The 21,862-nt window shown below is 37.4% G+C and overlaps 1 protein-coding gene across 1 annotated transcript; it reads right to left on the reverse strand.

Moving 5' to 3' along the window:
* Positions 1-20,709: 20,709 nt before the first annotated feature.
* Positions 20,710-21,621, reverse strand: LOC114637402 (olfactory receptor 4C11-like). Its single transcript, XM_028785630.1, has one exon. It carries the CDS (start codon positions 21,619-21,621, stop codon positions 20,710-20,712), a length of 912 nt encoding a protein of 303 aa, XP_028641463.1.
* Positions 21,622-21,862: the final 241 nt, after the last annotated feature.

Genomic DNA, 21,862 nt, shown 5'->3' on the forward strand with positions numbered 1-21,862 from the left:
ACACAGAGTCGGTCTGCTCCTGTCCTGTGGAAAAACAGAATCCTGAGTCATCGAGGAGCCACTGCACTCAGAGCAGCAGACACAGAGTCGGTCTGCTCCTATCCTGTGGAAAAACTGAATCCTGAGTCATCGAGGAGCCACTGCACTCAGAGCAGCCGGTAAGAACTCCATCTCACTCCCTAAGCCCCAGAGATACATCTGGAAGCCAGGGATATTCAAGGCACAGCAACTACCCAAACCCCGCCCCTCCGGAATTCCACTTCCCTTCCGCCCCTGCCTGGTCCTTTGGGCTGGAGCAGACACAGAGTCGGTCTGCTCCTGTCCTGTGGAGAAACTGAATCCTGAGTCATCGAGAAGCCACTGCACTCAGAGCAGCTGAAACTGAATCCTGAGTCATCCAGAACACACTGCACTCAGAGCAGAATGATTTCCAGATCCAAGAGGTGGCCTGAGTCCCAGGAGTTCTTCCACCCAGGAGATTAGGAGCATAAGACCACAGAGACCTCTGGACTCTGAGGAGCTCTGCAATAAGCAAGATAACTGGAAACACAGACTCCAGTTTTACACAGTGAGGGCAGGTACCACTAGAGTTAACCAGATGGCGAAAGGCAAGCGCAAGAACATAAGCAACGGAAACCAAAGTTTCTTGGCATCATCAGTGCCCAGTTCTCCCAACATAGCAAGCCCTGAACACCCCATCACACCTGAAAAGCAGGATTCAGAATTAAAATCACTTCTCATGATGATGATAGAGGATTATAAGAAGGAATTAAGTAACTCCCTTAAAGAAATACAGGAGAGTACAAGTAAACAGATAGAAGCCCTTAAAGAGGAATCACAGAAATCCCTTAAAGAAATGCAAGAAAACACAAAGAAGGAATTAAACAAAAACATTCAGGATCTGAAACTGGAAATAGAAACAATAAAGAAAGTTCAAAGGGAGACAACCATGGAGATAGAAAACCTAAGAAAGAGATCAGGAGTCACAGACGCAAGCATCACCAACCGAATACAAGAGATAGAAGAGAGAATCTCAAATGCAGAAGATACGGTGGAAAATATTGACACAGTTGTCAAAGAAAATGCAAAACGCAAAAAACTCCTAACTCAAAACATCCAGGAAATCCAGGACACAATGAGAAGACCAAACCTAAGGATAATAGGTATAGATGAGAATGAAGATTCTCAACTTAAAGGGCCAGTAAATATCTTCAACAAAATTATTGAGGAAAACTTCCCTAACCTAAAGAACAAGATGCCCATAAACATACAAGAAGCCTACAGAACACCAAATAGACTAGACCAGAAAAGAAATACCTCCCGTCACATAATAATCAAAACATCAGATGCACAAAACAAAGAAAAAATACTAAAAGCAGTAAGGGAAAAAGGTCAAGTAACATATAAAGGCAGACCTATAAGAATTACAACAGACTTCTCACCTGAGACTATAAAAGCCAGAAGAGCCTGGACTGACATCATACAGACCCTAAGAGAACACAATTGCCAGCCCAGATTACTATACCCAGCAAAATTCTCAATCACTATAGATGGTGAAACCAAGATATTCCATGACAAAACCAAATTTGCACAATATCTTCCCACAAACCCAGCACTTCAAAGGATAATTGATGGTAAACGCCAACACAAGGAGGGAAACTACAACCTAGAAAAAGTAAGGAAGTAACCTTCCAACAACCCCAAAAGAAGATAACTATACAAACATAACTTTACCTCTAATAACAAAAATAACAGGAAGCCACAATCATTTTTCCTTAATATCTCTTAACATCAATGGTCTCAATTTCCCAATAAAAAGATGCAGACTATCAGACTAGATACACTAACAAGACCCAGAATTTTGCTGCATACAAGAAACGCACCTCAGTGACAAAGACAGACACTACCTCAGAATAAAAGGGTGGAAAACAATTTTCCAAGCCAATGATCCCAAGAAACAAGCTGGAGTAGCCATTCTAATATCAAATAAAATCGACTTTCATCCAAAATTAATCAAAAAAGATAAGGAAGGGCACTTCATACTCATCAAAGGAAAAATCTACCAAGGTGAACTCTCAATTCTGAACATCTATGCTCCAAATGCAAGGGCACCTACATACATAAAAGAAACTTAATAAAGCTCAAAACAAACATTACACCTCACACAATAATAGTGGGGGATTTCAACACCCCACTCTCAGCAATGGAAAGATCATGGAAACATAAACTAAACTGAGACACTTTGACATTAACAGAAGTTATGAACCAAATGGACTAAACAGACATCTATAGAACATTTCATCCTAAAACAAAAGAATATACCTTTTTCTCAGCACCTCATGGTACCTTCTCCAAAATAGACCATATAATTGGTCACAAAACAACCCTCTACAGATACAAAAAGATTGAAATAATCTCTTGCATCTTATCAGGTCACCAAGGACTAAGACTGGTCTTTAATAATGACAAAACCAATGGAAAACCCAAGTGCACATGGAAACTGAACAACTCTCTATTCAATGATGACTTGGTCAAGGAAGAAATAAAGAAAGAAATAAAAGACTTTTTAGATTTCAATGAAAATGAGGACACATCATACCAAAACTTGTGGGACTCCATGAAGGCAGTGATAAGAGGAAAACTCATAGCTCTAAGTGCCTACAAAAAGAAACTGGAAAGAGCACACACTAACAACTTGACTGCACAACTAAAATCTCTAGAACAAAAAGAAACAAATACACCCAGGAGGAGTAGAAGGCAGGAAATAATCAAACTCAGGGATGAAATCAACGAAATAGAAACAGAAAGAAAAATACAAAATATCAATAAAACCAGGAGCTGGTTCTTTGAGAAAATCAACAAGATAGATAAAGCGTTAGCCAGATTAACCAGAGGGCACAGAGTCAGTATCCAAATTAATAAAATCAGAACTGAAAAGGGAGACATAACAACAGAAACTGAAGAAATTCAAAAAATCATCAGATCCTACTACAAAGGCCTATACTCAACAAAACTGGAAAACCTGGATGAAATGGACAATTTCCTAGACAGATACCAGGTACCAAAGTTAAACCAGGAGCAGATAAACCATCTAAATAGTCCATAACCCCTCAGGAAGTAGCAGCAGTCATTAAAAGTCTCCCCTCTAAAAAAAGCCCAGGACCAGATGGTTTTAGTGCTGAATTCTATCAGACCTTCAAGGAAGACCTAATACCAATTCTCTTCAAACTATTCCACAAAATAGAGACAGAAGGAACACTACCCAATTCGTTCTATGAAGCTACAATTACACTCTTATCCAAACCCCACAAGGACCCGACAAAGAAAGAGAATTTCAGACCAATCTCCCTTATGAACATCGATGCAAAAATACTCAATAAAATTCTAGCAAACCGAATCCAAGAACACATCAAAATAATCATCCATCATGATCAAGTAGGTTTTATCCCAGGAATGCAGGGATGGTTCAATATTCAGAAATCCATCAATGTAATCAACTATATAAACAAACTTAAAGAAAAAAACCACATGATCATCTCACTAGATGCTGAGAAAGCATTTGACAAAATTCAACATCCCTTCATGATAAAAGTCTTGGAAAGATCAGGAATTCAAGGGCCCTACTGAAGCATAGTAAAAGCAATTTACAGCAAACCAGTAGCCAACATCAAGCTAAATGGAGAGAAACTTGAAGCAATCTCACTAAGTTCAGGGACTAGACAAGGCTGCCCACTCTCCCCCTACCTATTCAATACAGTACTGGAAGTCCTAGCCAGAGCAATTAGACAACAAAAAGAAGTCAAAGGGATACAAATAGGAAAGGAAGAAGTCAAAATATCACTATTTGCAGATGATATGATAGTATACGTAAGTGACCCCCAAACTTCCACCAGAGAACTCCTAAACCTGATAAACAACTTCAGCAATGCGGCTGGTTATAAAATCAACTCAAACAAATCAGTAGCCTTCCTCTACATGAAAGATAAACAGACTGAAAAAGAAATTAGGGGAATGACATCCTTCACAATAGTTGCAAATAATATAAAATACCTTGGTGTGAATCTAACCAAGCAAGTGAAAGACCTGTATGGCAAGAACTTCAAGTCTCTGAAGAAAGAAATCGAAGAAGAGCTCAGAAGATGGAAAGATCTCCCATGCTCATGGATTGGCAGGATTAATATAATAAAAATGGCCATCTTGCCAAAAGCAATCTACAGATTCAATGCAATCCCCATTAAAATCCCAACTCTGTTCTTCACAGAGTTAGAAAAGGAAATTCTCAAATTCATATGGAATAACAAAAAACCCAGGATAGCGAAAACTATTCTCAACAATAAAAGAACTTCTGGAGGAATCACCATCTCTGACCTCAAGCTGTACTACAGAGCAATAGTGATAAAAAAAAATACCTGGTATTGGTACAGAGACGGGCAGGAAGATCAATGGAATAGAATTGAAGACCCAGAAATGAACCCACACTCCTATGGTCACTTGATCGTTGACAAAGGAGCTAAAACGGACCAGTGGAAAAAGGACAGCATTTTCAACAAATGGTGCTGGTTCAACTGGAGGAAATGTAGAAGAATGAAAATTGATCCATTCTTATCCCCTTGTACAAAGCCTAAGTCTAAGTGGATAAAGGACCTCCACATAAAACCACATACACTGAAACTAATAGAAGAGAAGGTGGGGAAGAGCCTCGAATACTTGGGCACAGGGGAAAAGTTCCTGAACAGAACTCCAATGGCATATGCTCTAAGATAAAGAATTGACAAATGGGACTTCATAAAATTGCAAAGTTTCTGTAAGGCAAAGGTCACTGTCAATAGGACAAAACGACAACCAACAAATTTGGAAAAGATCTTTACCAATCCTTCATCTGATAGAGGGCTAATATCCAATATATACAAAGAACTCAATAAATTAGACTCCAGACAACCAAATTACCCTATTAAAAATGGGGTATAGAGCTTAACAAAGAATTTTCAATGGAAGAAACTCGAATGGCCGAGAAGCACCTAAAGAAATGTTCAGCATCCTTAGTCGTCAGGGAAATGCAAATCAAAACAACCCTGAGATTCCATCTCACACCAGTCAGAATGGCTAAGATTAAAAACTCAGGTGATAGTAGATGCTGGTGAGGGTGTGGAGAAAGAGGAACACTCCTCCATTGTTGGTGGGACTGCAAGATGGTGCAACCACTTTGGAAATCAGTGTGGCGGTTCCTCAGAAAATTGGACATAGCATTACCTGAGGATCGAGCTATACCACTCCTAGGCATATACGCAGAAGATGCTCGAACATATAACAAGGACATATGCTCAACTATGTTCATAGCAGCCTTGTTTATAATAGCCAGGAGCTGGAAAGAACCCAGATGTCCTTCAACTGAGGAATGGATTCAAAACATGTGGTATATTTACACAATGGAGTATTACTCAGCTATTAAAAACAATGAATTTGAGAGGTTCCTAGGTAAATGGATGGAACTAGAAATTATCATGCTGAGTGAGGTAAGCCAATCACAAAAGAACACACATGGTATTCACTCACTGATTATTGGATAGTAGCCTAGATCCTTGAAATGCCCAAGATGCAACTCACAGGCCACATGAAGCCCATAAAGAAGGAAGACCAACTGGGGGTGATTCAGTCCTTCTTAGAAGGAGCAACAAATTACTCAAAGGAGCAAATATGGAGACAAAGTGAGGGACAGAAACTGAAGGAGGGGCTGTTTCAAGACCACTCCACCTGAGTATCTATCCCATGTACAATCACCAAAGGTAGAGGCTGATGTGGAAGTCAGGAAGTGCATGCTGATAAAAGCCTGATATGGATATCTCCTCAGAGGTCTTCAAGAGTCTGACATAGTCAGAGGCAGATGCTCACAACTAGCCATTGAACTGTTCGTGGGGTTGTCAATAGAGGAGTTAAGAGTGAAGACTGAAGGAGAGCTGAAAGGACTTGTGGCACCATGAGGACAGCAACAATACCAACCAACCACAGCTCCCAGGGTCTAAACCACCAGCCTGGGAACACTTAGGGAGGGATCCAGCGCTTCAGTTGAATATGTAAGAGTGGAGGGCACTGCTGGGCATAGGTGGAAGAAGAGAACCTTGAGCGAATGAAGGCTGGATGCCCCAGGGGGTGGGAATTTTGAGGGTGGGGAGGTGGGAGTGGGGATGGTAGATAGAGATTACATCCATGGAGAAGAAGGAGGAGGGGTGAGGGGATTGGGGGTTCCTGGGTGGGTGGGGGATGGGGTAAGGGGACAACATAGGAAACGTAAGTAAAACATCCAATAAAAAAAAGGAAAAAAAAAAAGAAGAAAAAAATCTTATCAATAAAGAACAAAATCAATATATATAAACACACTATATACTACATATATAAATATAAATATATATATGGATTATATACACATATATGTGTTTGTATGTCTACCCATACATCTATATAAATCTATGAAAATGTATTGATACACATGGTATTGTTATGTTTTCAATACAAAATTTTCTCGATAACATGATGTTCTAACTCACTCTTAGTTAAGACTTTAGGGTACCAAAATCTGAGCTGATATCTACAAAACCCTGAGCCAAAAGTAATCCCTTAACATTGAGTAGAAATTTTTTCAGAGGAAAAACATTATGTCTTATGATAATCTCATGTAAAAGCAGGGGAATATTCTGTCATGAAAGAAATTCTTTAAAATTCAGAATGTAAATAATTCAATAACTATAAGAAGCACCTGTAAAGAATCAGACTCACTAAGCCCATCTTTCCTCAGACTTGTATAAAAATGACTGCTGAGACTCAGACTCTCAACCATGTTAGGTTGCATACAACAGGCATTCACAAGCTGACCTACCTAGAAGATAGAAGTCAGTCAAGCTTCCTTGGAGAATAAGAAAAAAAAAAAAAAAACAGATCTTCTTTAATGGGAAAGACCTAACGAACTTCTTGGAAGAGCCTCAGTCCAACTGAGCTACCTGTAAATGACATTTTCCAAACTGTGGATCTGCTTGTAGACTGTGTAATGAGGATCAGATTTCCAAATTCATTTGCCTGCATCCGTGATGGGTTGGAATTTTAATGCAGCTCTCTGGTTCATTTTTGTTTTTGTAATAATTCCTCTAACATATCTCTGTAAGTAACCCCAGTAAAATTCTCATGTTATTCTTATGTCTTATAACATATTTTTCTAGAATAAAATATTCCATTTTGGAGAGAAATGTGTTAAGGCACAAAATGTTAAAGGGTAAGTAAAAGAACAGCATATTTTAAGGCAGGATGTTAAAGTGGAGGCTGAAATGGAAGCAAGAGCATAGTCTAAAGGTAAGATTGTAATGGTAGAGGACATCAATAAGGAGGTAAATGACAAGATAATGCAGAAGAGAGAGAAATCTCAGAAACAATATCTTCAGGGAAAACTCACTATCTTCAGGAAATCCCTAATACTATTCAAACGCACTAGAATCCTGACTTCTTAAGCATATGTATTCTGTAAAGACTTCTAAGAGACACTCAGACAAGCTGCACTATCTAGAAGAACCTAAAGAAAGGCCAGTCACCAGGAAGAGGCTCAGATCCACTGAGCAAGCTGCCTGAAAATTATACTCTAATGTGTTAATCTACCTGTAGATTGTGCACTATTCCCTTTTCCAGCTATCATGAGCTACCATCCATGCTTTTTTGGGCTTTGGTAATGCAGCTCCTTTTAAGTCATTTCTATTCCTGTCAGTAATCCTTCACCCACATTATAGTAAGTGTCCTCAATAAAGCTAATTTATTGATCATGTTGGACTTTAGAGCTATCCATATTTCAGTCTGTCATTGATTCCTTATCTGGGGTTAGAAGAGATTTGTTCAAACTTTCCCAAGAATATTGTATACAACATTTAAGTTGCTCATGTTGAGTATTTTTTCCCAGAAAATTCTGACAAATACAGATGCACACACATACTTGTGGACACATACACACACACACAATCATGTATAAAATGATTACTAAAATTGACATAATGATTATAGAATAATAATGCTGGTATATTTCAGATAAAATATGGCTTGCTACTTGGATGTAGATGTAAAAGTTGAAATTGTATATTGTAACCTGTAAATGTTAAGTAGCCATGGAAACCACAGATAACAGAAAAGTAATAAGACAGAGAGGAATATATAATGAGTATAAGTAAAAAATTTTCAAAATTGTCAATTAAAATCTATGTGAGATAGTTATTGATAACCATCCAGATTAAGACAATTAAAAGTTTTGAGTCATTTTATTAACACTAGACCAAGAGCAGGCATATGCCCCTGAAGTCTCTTGGTGTCTAAGTTCAAGGATACAGTACTAGTAAAAACAAGATCAAATTATAGAAATGTTCTCAGAAGTTACATTAATGAGAAATATGGGGCAACACAGTGACATGTTCTTTCTTCGAAGAACTCAGTGGCATTCTTCAGATACTACCCAATACATGAATATTATGGTCAAAGTCATGAACTACTTAAAAGCTTTGCCAAGGAGGCTGTGTAAATGACTAAGTAATATCTAAGGAGACAAAAAATAAAGTTGAGAGAAGATGGTGTTGTCTTAATCTTTTCAAAATAATACTTTTTTGTTTTTGTTTGTTTTGTTTTTGTTTTTGTTTTTTCTAGACAGGGTTTCTCTTATAGCCCGGGCTGTCCTGGCACTCACTCTGCAGACCAGGTTGGCCTTGAACTCAGAAATCTGCCTGCCTCTGCCTCCCAAGTGCTGAGATTAAAGGTGTGTGCCACCACCGCCGGCTTCAAAATAATACTCTGAAGAACAGTCAAACACCCTAGTACATTAGTATAATTCTCTAGATGTAAAATTTTTTCAAATGAGAAAAAACTACCAAAGAAACAGTTATTATGGATACAAAAATAAACTTCATAGTCTATGTCTTGTGATATATGTTTGTACTCTGCACACTTGGAAGGGAGAGGGAAGAAGGCCAGAGAAACTTCAAGGTCATCTTTAGCTATGCATAGATAATAACTGCAAGACTATCTTAGAATTATTATAACTCTGTCTCTAAATAAAACATAATAAATTAGCAGATTATAGAGCAAATGTATAGAGTAGAATTTAGATAATGGGATTGATAAAGAGAGAAAGAAAGGTTGTGACTACACAAAGAGAGTTTGAATACATAGATGGTGATTGATAGATTAGATAGATAGATGATAGATAGATAGATAGATAGATAGATAGATAGATAGATAGCAGTCCAGTAAAACCATTAAATAATCTGGAACAGGTACACATGTCTAAATGTATATGATTTTAAAACAATGCTTCAAAAATGTATTAGCAAATATCTCTAGAATATATCTTTGTACTACAGATAAGGAAAGAAACTAATAGAGGTGATGAAACAAATAGATTTAACATATCTACAGAACATTTCACCCTAAAACAAAAGAATACATCTTTTTCTCAGTACCTCATGATACCTTATCCAAAATCAACCATATAATTGGTCACAAAACAGACTGAAATAATCCTATGCATCCCATCTGATCAGCAAGGCTTAAGGCTGGTCTTCAATAACGGCAAAACCAATAGAAACTCCACATACATATGGAAACTGAAAAACTCTTTACTCAATGATAACTTAGTCAGGGAAGAAATAAAGAAAGAAAGTAAAGACTTTTTAGAATTTAATGAAAACCTTGAAACATCATACCCAAACTTATAGGACACAATGAAAGCAATGCTAAAAGGAAAATCCATAGTACTAAGAGCCATGGTAAAGAAATTGGAGAAATCTTACACTAGAAACTTAACAACACTCCTGAGAGCTCTAGAACAAAATGAATCATATTCACCCAAGAGGAGTAGAAGGCAGGAAATAGTCAAACTCAGGGCTAAAATAAATCAAATAGAAACAAAGAGAACAATACAAAGAATCAACAAAACCAAAAGCTGGTTCTTTGTTAGAATCAACAAGATAGATAAACCCCTAGTCTAACTAAAGAGCCTACAGACAGTATCCAGATTAACAAAATCAGAAATAAAAAGGGAGACTTAACAACAGAAACGGAGGAAATTCAAAAAATTATCAGATCCTACTAAAGAAACCCTATATACACAACAAAACTGGAAAAATCTAGATGAAATGGATTATTTTTCTAGACAGATACCACATACCAAAATTATATTAAGAGCAGGTAAAACCATCTAAATGGGCCCATATCTTCCAAGGAAATAGAAGAAGTTATTTAAAAACCTCCAAACAAAAAAGTCCAGGGCCAGATGGTTTTAGTGCAGAATTCTACCAGACTTTCAAAGATCTTATACCAAATTTCCTTAATCTATTCCATAAAATAGAAACAGAAGGAAAAATACCTCACTTGTTCTACGAAGCCACAATTACTCTGGTACCTAAACCATACAAAGTATCAACCAAAAAAAGAGAACTTCAGACCAATTTTGTTCATGAATATCAATGCAAAAATACTAAATAAAATTCTAGCAAACAGAATCGACAAACACATCAAAACCATCATTCACCACAATCAAGTAGGCTTCATTCCAGGGATGCAAGGTTGGTTCAATATATGAAAATACATTAACATAATCTTCTATATAAACAAACTCAAAGAAAAAAATCACCTGATCATCTATTTAGATGCAGAAAAAGCATTTGACAAAATACAAAACTCCTTCATGTTAAAATTAGAAATTGTAGAGATCAGAATTCAAGGCTCCTGCTTATATATAATAAAAGGCAATTTACTGCAAACCAACAGCTAATATCAAATAAATGGAGAGATACTTGAAGTAATCACACTAAAGTCGGGGAGAAGACAAGGATGCCCACTTTCTCCGTATCTATTCAATATCGTACTTGAAGTGCTAGTTAGTACAGTAAGACAACAAAAAGACATCAAGGGGATACAAATTGGCAAAGAAGAAATGAAGGTATCACTATTTGCAGATGAAATGATAGTATACATAGGCAACCCCATAAATTCTACCAGAGATCTTCTCCAGCTGATAAACAACTTCAGCAAAGTGGCTGGATATAAAATTAACTCAAATGAATCAGTAGCCTTCCTTTATACAAATTATAAACAGGCTGAGAAAGAAATTAGGGAAATGACACCCTTCACAATAGCCACAAATGATATCTTGAGGTAATTCTAGCCAAATTAGTGAAAGACCTGTATGACAAAAACTTCATGTCTCTCAAGAAAGAAATTGAAGATCTCAGAAAATGGAAAGATCTCCCATGCTCATAGATTGGCAGAATTAATACAGCAAAAATGGTCATCCTACCAAAGGCAATCTACATATTCAATGCAATCCCCATCAAAATCCCAACACAATTCTTCAAAAACATGAACAGAGCAATTCTCACTCATCTGGAAAGGCAAAAAACCCAGAGTAGCAAAAACAATTCTCAGCTACTCCTCAAAGACACTTCTTTTTCCTCATATAGAGACAAACAAAGAAATCCACAACTTGTCAAGCACAGAGAACTATTTACTTGCATCACAATCCCCAGGTTGTCAAAACCAGCTTCGACATCACAGGGTAAACCAAGCCAGGCAACGAGTGTCTTTGTCTGTGATTGGGGTCTGCTGCGGTAAATCTCAGACTCAAATAAGACCAGTCAAGGAAAACACAACTGAATAATTATGGATATAAACTGCACGCCTAGATTGGGCAGATTTACCATTACACTACTCTATTCCCCAGCTATGAGATCTCTTAGAACTTGCGGTTTTTCCAGGCCACGTGCTTCTCCTCCATTATCCTTCCACCTCCTGCTCCTCCACCGACTTCCTTCTTCCTTCTTCTACTCTTCTGCCAACTTCCTCTTCCTCTCTCCTCCCCTAAGCCTTTTTATCCACCTCCCCTTCTACTGCCCAATCACTGACTCTAGCCTTTATTTAACAAATTGGACAGAAGGTTCAGAAGAAGTCACCTGTGTACAGACTCACTCCTCCTCTGCAGCCCCTCCCAGGAAAGTGGAACTAGCATCAAAATACGAGGCTGGGGCTATCCACAACAGGGGTCGATGCTAATATCATGCTGATAGAAGCTTAGTATAACTGTCCTTTGAGAGGTACCACTCAGCAGCTGACAGAAACAGATACAGAAACTGATAGCTAAAATTTAGTTGGAGCTTGAGGAGTCTAGTGGAAGAGATGGGGAAAGGATTGAGGGACCTGTTTGGGATGGGAACACCACAGGAAGACTAATAGAGTCAACTAATCTGGATATGTGGCAGGTCCTAGATACTGAAACACCAACAAAGGAGCAAACATGATCTGGCATAGGCCACTGCACATATATGTAGTAGATGTGCAGCTTGGTCTTCATGTGGGTCTCTCAAGAACTGGAGCGTGTAGGCTGCCCCTGAGTCTGTTGTCTGCCCATGGAGTCTGTTCTCCTAACTGGGCTGCCTTGTCTGGCCTCAATGAGAGAGGTTGTGCCTAACTCTGCAGTGACTTGATGTGCAATGGTGGCTTGGTACACAAGGGGCATTCCACCTTCTCAGAGAGAAAGGTGAGCAGGAATGAAGGAAAAGGCTCTGAAATGGAAGTACTCTAAAGAGAGGGAGGAATGCAATCAGGATATAAAGTGAATAAATATATAAGGAACAATATATAACAGAAAGATATAAATACACCAATTAGGGAGGCAATATATTGCTTAAGGATTCCAATTTCCACTCATAATTGATAAAGCCTAAACTAAAACAAAAATAAAAAAAAAAGAATTTGGTGTTGATAATATGAAATATCTATATGTTCAATTCAGAAATATGTTATAAATATAGGTTAGCAAAGTTTGAATACTGCTGATGAGCTAAGCAATTAGATGAGATGTATTAAATAAAGATACATTTGTTCTTTCTGTCTCTAAGTCTCTCTTTTAAAAATCTTTTCTTTTCCTTTCATGCTGTGTATATGCAAAATCATGTGGTATAAAATCAATTTTTTTATTTAGTGGTTAGTCATGACTTGAAATGGAGATAAAAATCTGGGTAGAAATGTAATAGATCAAGTCTGTCCACAGAGTTCTGATGCTGAGAGCAAGGAAGGAAACAGAGAGGAGTTAAGTTTTAATAAAGAGTATTGTTGTAGGTAAGTAGATGTTTAGAGGAGAGCCCTACCCATCTTCTGGTCCAGCAAGGCTCCAACACTTACAATGTCACAACCTCAAACAGTGTCACCTAAGTGTTCAAACACATCATCCTAAAGGGATATTCCATATTCAAATCACAATACCCATTGTAAAAATGGAAATTCAAGCTGGATCAAAAATTCTACTTTATCTTAACTGGAGTGTGAGCCAAGCCAACATTCCCTGAGCACACTCCCATCCCAGGTGGATCTCCAAACTCCTGCTGCCTCTCCTCTACCTCCATCAGACTCTTGAACCTTACATGTAAGCTTCCTTTCCCCCATGCAACTTGCCTTGTCAGGGAGCCCTCTGGGCTAAGCCAAGCTGCCCTGAGCAGCCTGCCATCCCTGGGAGACATCTATCCTCCTGCTACCTCTCTGACCAACTTCATCAGGCCTGAGGCTCCTGAAATATCCAGAAGTGCAGGTCTGGAACCATAGTGCCCAAGGTTTACCTCCCCTCCCAATACCTACTACCAAAAGAACATCCAAAGTCCAAAACTATTCAGATGGCTAAAGGCCATGGAAAGAAAACAATAAGAACCTGAGAAATATGACACCTGCAAAGCACAGATACCCCACTACAACAAGCCTTGGATGCCCTAACGCAACTGAAGCACAAGAAAATGGCCTCAAATCCAATCTTATAAAGATGATAGAAGCTTTTAAAGACGAAATGAATAAATTCCTGAAAGAAATATAGGATTTGTTATAAGAAGATTAATTTCTTTGCTTTTTATTTAGTGTAGTTGCCCTCCTTGTTTTAGAGTTTGCCTTCTATTATCATCTGTATGGCTGGATTAGTGAAAAGATGTTGTTTAAATTTAATTTTGTCATGGAATATCTTGGTGTCCCCATCTATGGTAATTGAGAGTTTTGCTAGGTATAGTATCCTGGGCTGACATTTTTGCTCTCTTAGCATCTATACAACATCTGTCCAAGATCATCTAGCTTTTGGAGTTTCTGTTGAGAAGTCTAGTGTAATTTTGATAGGCCTGCCTTTATATGTTACTTGACCTTTTCCCCTTAATGCTTTTAATATTCTTTGTTCTGTGCATTTGCTGTTTTGATTATTATGTGGCAGGAGGAATTTCTTTTCTTAACTAATCTATTTGGCATTCTTTAGGCTATAGCTGGTGACAAGAAGCGCTTGCTGACAGGAGCCTGGTATGGCTGTCCCCTGAGAGGGTCTGACAGCACCTGACTAATACAGATTGCAGATATTCCCAGCCAACCATCTTACCGAGACTGGGGACGCCAATGGAAGTGCTAGCAGAAGGACAGAAGGAGCTGAAGGGGATTGCAACCCTATAGGAAGAACAATATCAAATAACCCGACTCCCAGAGCTCCCAGGAAATAAATAAACCACCAACCGAAGAGTATACATGGAGGGTTCCATGGCTCCAGCTACATATGTAACAGCAGATGGTCATCAATAGGAGGAGATGCCCTTGGTCTTGTGAAGTCGTGATGCTCCAATGAAGGGGGATGCTAGAGTAGTGAGGCAGGAGTTCCTGAGTGGGTGGAGGAGCACCCTCACAGAGGAAAAGAGAGGGGGGATGGGATGAGGGGGTTGTGGAGGGGAAACAAGGAAGGGGGATATCATTTAAATGTGTATATATATGTATGTATATATGTATATACATTCAAATGATATCCCCCTTCCTTGTTTGATATCTATATCACAGAGAGACAGAGAGAGACAGAGAGATGAGCGACAGAGAGACAGAGAGACTGAGAATACAGGAAAATAAAATTAAACAGATACAGGTCTTTTAAGAGGAAACAAATAAATTCCTTAAAGGTATGTAGGAAAATACAATTAGACAGGTGAAGGAAATAACAGTATGCAAGAAAGTCATTAAGAATACAAACAAGAAATATTCATAAGGATGAACAAAAATGTGTGCAGTAAAGGATAGAATGAATTCAAATTAAATTTGCTGTTAAATATACATTAATCATTTTTATTATTAAAAATTAAAAATATATACAACATATGGTATTCAAGTTTTAAGTATTTACCTAAAAGATCCTGTTCCTAGAGATACTTAGAGAAAATCAATGTTTATTGCATCATTCTTCATAGTACAAAATTATTAGATCAAACTATTTGTGTATCAAGAAAATGTAATAGATGTGTACATTTACATTTTATTCAACCACAAAAAGTCATCCACTGGATATAGAAAAAGCTGAATATGATCATATTAAAGCAAATTAATCAATGCAGACTTTCTCTCATTTCTGAGTTTTATATAGATACATGTTACATAGATATATGTGTGTGTGTGTGTGTGTGTGCATGTGTGTGTATGTGTGTTTATATGTAATGTTTCACCTAGTAAAGTGTCACCTTTTTCTGGTAACAGGAAGCTAATCACCTTGACGATGTCTTATTATCATTGTTGGTTAGTGAAATGAATTAGATATTAATTAGAATCTTCATAATTAGAGAACCATCCGCATGGGATGAATCTTTGATGATGCAAGTCTGCTTAAAGTGAGCAACCTGTGTTCTTACAGACTTGGATGGTATCCAAAGAAGAAGAGATAGTCATCATATTTCTCCAAACATGATGAAGGAAACATTCTACCATTTCAGTGAACACAATCACCTGGAAATTGATGATAATGGGATAATTGAGTGACCGCTCTCATATTCCTGGAAATGTATACTTGGTCAGAAAAAAAATAAACTGGAATACTTCACTGGTTCCTCTGAGGATGTGTGTTTCATGTGAATGAAATGTAAATTATCACACATTGCCCTGGAGTATGTCTGGAGTAGAAGTTTCCCACTTCTAAACAGCTGCCAAAATAATCATCTAAGTATGTGGTTTAAGATTTCATGTTTAGACTTCATCATTGTATGGAATCGGAGCATATACATTACTTTTAAAATATGCTAAATGCCATCCTCTTCAATTGTTCTGAATTATGGAAGAGTCTTCTGGATGAGACAAAACTATTGCTTTCATTAGCTTTTAGGAATTTCTGTTGTTGTTGTTGTTGTTTTTGATTTTTGTTTTGGTTTGATTTTGCTTTTTGTTTTTGTCAGCACAAGATCAACTAACCATTGTAACATAGAATGTGAAAGGCTTCATGATCCCCTACCCTTAACTGAGAAGTTATGGGCACCTAATGGCTTCCAGGGAAGGCATAGTCCATTTTCTTTAACTGTGTGATTTTTCAGTAGGTCAAACAAGCACCAGTTGATGGCCTATAACTATACGGGCAATGCAAAATAGAGTCAATGGGTTATAAGCTTAGGTAAAAGAAGGCATGAAGTTGGGGTATAGGGAAATGTGGTCATATATTAGAGAAGTTACAGGAGCATTTGACTATGATCAAGATGTGAAATTATCAAAAAATTAATATTTCTTAAAATATGATAATTTTATTGAATTGAATTCCTTGAGAAAATGCTTACCAATACATTACTACTATAAATGTATGTTAGTCCTTCACTCTCAATACCTGTTTGCTTTCTCTGCAGGTAATATTTGTTTTCTAACTGAGAAGCCCAATTTGTATTGAATCTGATCAGTTATTTATACTTTTAATCTAGTTTTAACTATTTTGAATGTTAAAATATAAATAAGTTACCCTCTAATACATAACTATCAATAAAAATTGTTATCCAGAAGGAGACGCTTACCAGTGAGTTTTAGTGTATTTTTTTTCTTGGTTTGTTTTGCTGTTGGTCAAATTTCACTTTAGTTGTTATTTTGTTTTAATTGAATGTTTATTTTGTCTTTTACAGTACCTATCTTTGTATACTTTGTTCTTCTGTTTTCTTCTCTTGACTTATGTAACTGTTTCTCCAACTATTTTATTTATGTTTCATTTCTCATATCTTAATATATTTTAGTTTTAATTAGTTAATTAGGTTCTGTATATTGAGTCAGGGCAAGGAAATTTAACAAGAAAGAAGGTCCCACCAAGGATCACATTTAAAAGGGGGAACAAAATAGTCACAGGAGGAAGAGGGAGGAAGAAGGGAGGGAAGTAGCTGAAAGAGGGGGACTCAAAGGCAATGCAGAGCTGTTTAGGGAGAGATAGGAGAGAGGCCCAGAAAATGAATGGAAATCTGTAGCTACCAGGGGTTGAGCAATAGAGGGATTCTTTAGGAAGTCTGAGAGACCTGAGATGTAGGTGGCTCCCAGGAGTCAATGTAAATGACTTTATCTGATATGCCTAACAATTGGGATATGGAAGCTGAAGGGGCCACTTTCTGTAACCAGGCAGTACCCATAATGGACAGATAGGACACTAACCTACCCACAAAGTTTCAACCCTGAATTTGTTCCACCTAAATGAAATACAAGGACAAGATGGAGCAGTGATTAATAATGAATGGTAATAACTGTCCCAACTTGAACCCATCTCTTGGGCAAGCACCAATCCCTGTCAATGATACTTTGTTATGAATTGGGTTTGGCCTAATGTTTGTTTTCTAATGTTAATTTAGGTCCCCAAACTGCTTATACTGCACTTAAGACATTGCACTTAAGACACGGAGGGACTCTACCCCAAGTTGGCTCCAATTGGTATATAAAGATGCCAGCAGCCAATGGTTGGGCAGGACAGACAGACACAGGAGTATTAGGATTCCCAGGCTGGGTAGAGGGACAGGAGGAGGAGGATTGCCAAGAGAGGGGTGTAGGTTGAACCAGCCATGTCAGAATTCCAGGAAGTGGCATTAGTGGCCAATTCCAGGATTGTGTCTCAGAAGAGATGAAATATAGATTTTTAAGGATGTTAATGCTGGGATACTGGAGGAGAATGTTTGCTAGCTGTGGGAAAGATTGGAAGTGTGCAGCCTTTGAGCTAACCAAGGCATATCAAAATTAACGTGTGTGTGTGTTTCTTTTTTGTGCAGGTATGAGTGTGAAACCTGATAGAGCACAGAGTAGGTTGTCTTACAGCTACACTGTTATACTTCCAGACAGGAGCCTAATATAACTGTCTTTGAGGAGCTCTTATCCAACGGCTGAATAAAACAAATACAAATACCCATAGGCAAATATAGGATGGATGTCTATGACTCTTATTTAAGAGTTGAGGGAAAGATTGAAGGCCTCAAAGGGTATGAGAACTTCACAGGATAACCAACAGGGTGAACTAACCTAGCTCTCAGAAACTAAACCACCAATCAAAGAACACACATTGGAATGAAGGACCCAGTACATATGCACCAGATGTGTAACTCAGTTTCCATGTGGATCCCCCACCAAGAGAAGCAGAGTCACTCTTTAAAGCTCTAGCCTGACTATGGTCCCCCAAAAGACTGCCTTGTCTGGACTCAGTGGGATAGAATCACCTAATCTGGCAGAGACCTGATACACAAGGATGTGGGGATACCCAGGGAAACCCCAGCTCTCAGAGGAGAAGGGGAGGAGGGTCTCAGTGAAGGTGGGCCAGTATGGGGGACAGGGCTTAAAATGTAGATAAATAAATAAATTGATTTTAAAAAAGTTATTATGCATAGAATATTTTATAGGTATTGAAATCAAAACTCAAAACCACAAATATTGAAAAGTATAGACACTCATCTGAGAAGAGTATAGACAAAACTGACATTGGTAAATAAGTGACTAGAAACTTTAAGAAATATGTTTTGGGCTATTAGTGCCTATTATTTAAAACACTCATATAGCTGAAAGTCTAATGTGGATAGCTCTGACTTTCAGGAAGGTATTCTTGTCAGAATGACCTAAGACAGGCTCAGTCTTGTTTGTTAAATAAAAAGAGGGGAGAGGCAGAGAGCTTTTGAGACTACTTGGCAAGAATCTGACATGGGACAAGGACAAGGAAATGGGCTACTTGGCAGGAATATGACATTGGCTAAGGACAAGGAGTGGGCTTCAGGCAGGAAGATGACATTAGGCTAGAACAAAGAAGTAATTTTAGGCAGAAATCTAAATTTTAGGCTAGAACAAGGAGGTAGGCTTCAGACATGAAAATGACTTTGGGCTAGGACAGGGAATTTGGATCAAATATTTTGGTGATCCTAATAAGCCCCTAAAAACAGTGATCACAGGAATATTCATGGAATTTTGTTTATTGCCTTGCTTGTTCTTTGACTATTTGTGTTTATTATTGTGCTTGTTCCTTGACTATTTGCATCTATTGTATTGCTAGACCCTCAATCTAGAACTGACCTGAATACTTGCATGTGATTAAAATGGTATAAGAGCTAAAAGGAGGAGGGGATGGGATAGGGGATTTCTAAGGAGGGGAAATGGGGAAATTGGAAAGCATCTGGAATGTAAATAAATAAAATATCCAATAGTAAAGGAACTTTAAAAAACATGTTTTTTGGATATTAGCATCTATTATTTAAAACACTCATATAGCTGAAAGTCTAATGTGGATAGTGCCAAATTTCAATCCTAAAAATATTAATTCTAAATTTTATATACTATTTAAAGGAAACAAAAAATCCTTTTCCCTCTTATCAGTTCTGGTACTCATCGAGTACTAATAATTTAATTTATTTCAAGTTAGCTAAATTTGTTTCCAGAGGATCCATTTATTTATCCAAATATTCACATAGCTGAAACAAACAATAAGTATTGTGATACTGTTTTTCTTCTCCCAGAGAGAATCAGGATTTCTATGTGTCTCCCCATGTCTTCTCTCTATCCCTCTGTCTGTCTCTCTCTCTCATCCTGCTATATATTGGTCTTCTTCATTGATCTGCATATTCATGTTGCCTGAGTTTCAGTTCTCCTGTCCCTCCATTTCAAATGGCAATGTGAAAGACCTTCAGTTCAGATTCAAATAAAAGACTCCTGCTATCACCATCAACAGGAGGTTCATTATCTTTCAGCAAAGTTGAGATACTGGGTATACTTTCAAGTTCTTGGTCTACTTCAATTCTATATTACTGTAAATCTGCCAGAGGCAAGAAGGTTATGATTTCTAAGATCATTCTTGTAATTCTTAGGTTGGCAAGACCAAAATTTTGTTTTGTATGATTTCATGTAAATTATGTTTATGAACATATTCAAAACAGACAAGAGTAAAATCTTTAAAAGTAATTTACATATAACCTTTTACATAAAATACAGTTGTTTATCAATTAGTTGTTTACGCATCTTTATGTCTATGTACATAATTAATTATTCAATTACTACCTATATATGAGGATTGAATCAGACAATGACTTTTAAAATATTTTACTGCACTAATTTATTTAGAAATATATATATATATATATTCATATATATGTATATATATATTTGTATATGTGCACAGCATGAAGTCAGAGGACAAATTATAGGAATTTATTTTCTCCTTTAACCATGTCAGTTTCAGGAACTGTACTCAAGTCATCAGCCTTGTTGTCAAGCAAATCAAGCCATTAAGTTATCTAAATGGCCAAAGATTCTTATGTCTACTTACATATACGAGACAGACATCTTGATTATATACTTCCAGAAATACTTTATATTTGCAGCCCATATAGAACAAGTTACCTCTTAAGTTACTTTACTACAAAATTCTTGTACATTATTTATTGACTGTAGTCATACTTTACCACACCATAATATTTTCATGGCATTTTTTACTTCTGCATTCCTCAAAGTATAGATAAGAGGGTTGAGCAGTGGTGTTCCAATTGTATAAAACACAGACACCATCTTGTCTATTGGGAAGGTGGTTGGAGGGCGTGTATATATAAATATACAGGGACCAAAAAATATGACCACCACAATGAAATGAGAAGTACATGTAGACAAGGCCTTTCGTCTTCCTTCTGCACTGTGGTTTCTCAGAGAGTATAAGATGACAATATAGGAGATAAGAAGTACTATGAAACTTACCATGCATATGGCACCACTATTAGACACAACTAACAAATTTATCACATACGTATCCATGCAGGCAAGCTTCATCAAGGGCTGCAAATCACAGAAATAGTGATCAATCACATTTGGGCCACAGAATGGTAATCTTAAGGCCAAGAAAATCTGTGCTGAAGAGTGAATACATGATCCTACCCAGGCAAGAATCACTAATATGCCACAGATATGCTGGCTCATTATAGTTGTATATCTTAGAGGCTTACAGATTGCTACATAGCGGTCAATGGCCATGAGGATAAGCACAAAGATCTCCATGCACCCAAAGAAGTGAGCTGCAAAGACCTGAGTCATGCATTCATTGTAGGTAATAATTTTTTGAGAGGAGAGGGAGTCCACAATCAACCTAGGTGCTGTAGTTGTAGAGAAGCATGCATCAGCAAAAGACAAATAGAAGAGGAAATAGTACATGGGACTCCCAAGTGTCTCACTCATCTTAATAGTCACCACGATGAGAAAGTTCCCCATTAAAGTCATAAAGTAAAGAATTAAGAAGACTCCAAATATTGCCTTCTGTTTTTCTGAGTCCTGTGTCAATCCAAAAAGAATGAATTCAGTCACACTATAGTTGTACATCTTATCATTAGTTGAAATAGGTAGGAGGTAGGTGACAAATGTTTAATCTGCAGACAAAGAAATGACATATTGGGATAAATGTCAAGACATTAAAATTCCTTGGTTCTATACCATGATGTTAGCCTCACCTGCCATAGTCATGAAATCCCTGAAGAATCTTTTCAGATTTCAACATGAAGCTAACTGAAGTTGATAAAAAGCTTTTAAATTTAAGGAATAAAAATATGAATATTATTCAGTT

This window comes from Grammomys surdaster, unplaced genomic scaffold, assembly GCF_004785775.1.
Source record: "Grammomys surdaster isolate TR1022 unplaced genomic scaffold, NIH_TR_1.0 125284, whole genome shotgun sequence".
Taxonomy (NCBI): Eukaryota; Metazoa; Chordata; class Mammalia; order Rodentia; family Muridae; genus Grammomys; species Grammomys surdaster.

What these genes read in the sequence shown, in the direction of transcription:
- LOC114637402 (XM_028785630.1), bottom strand. Translation starts at nt 21,621, where the DNA reads ATGTACAACTATAGTGTGACTGAATTCATTCTTTTTGGATTGACACAG.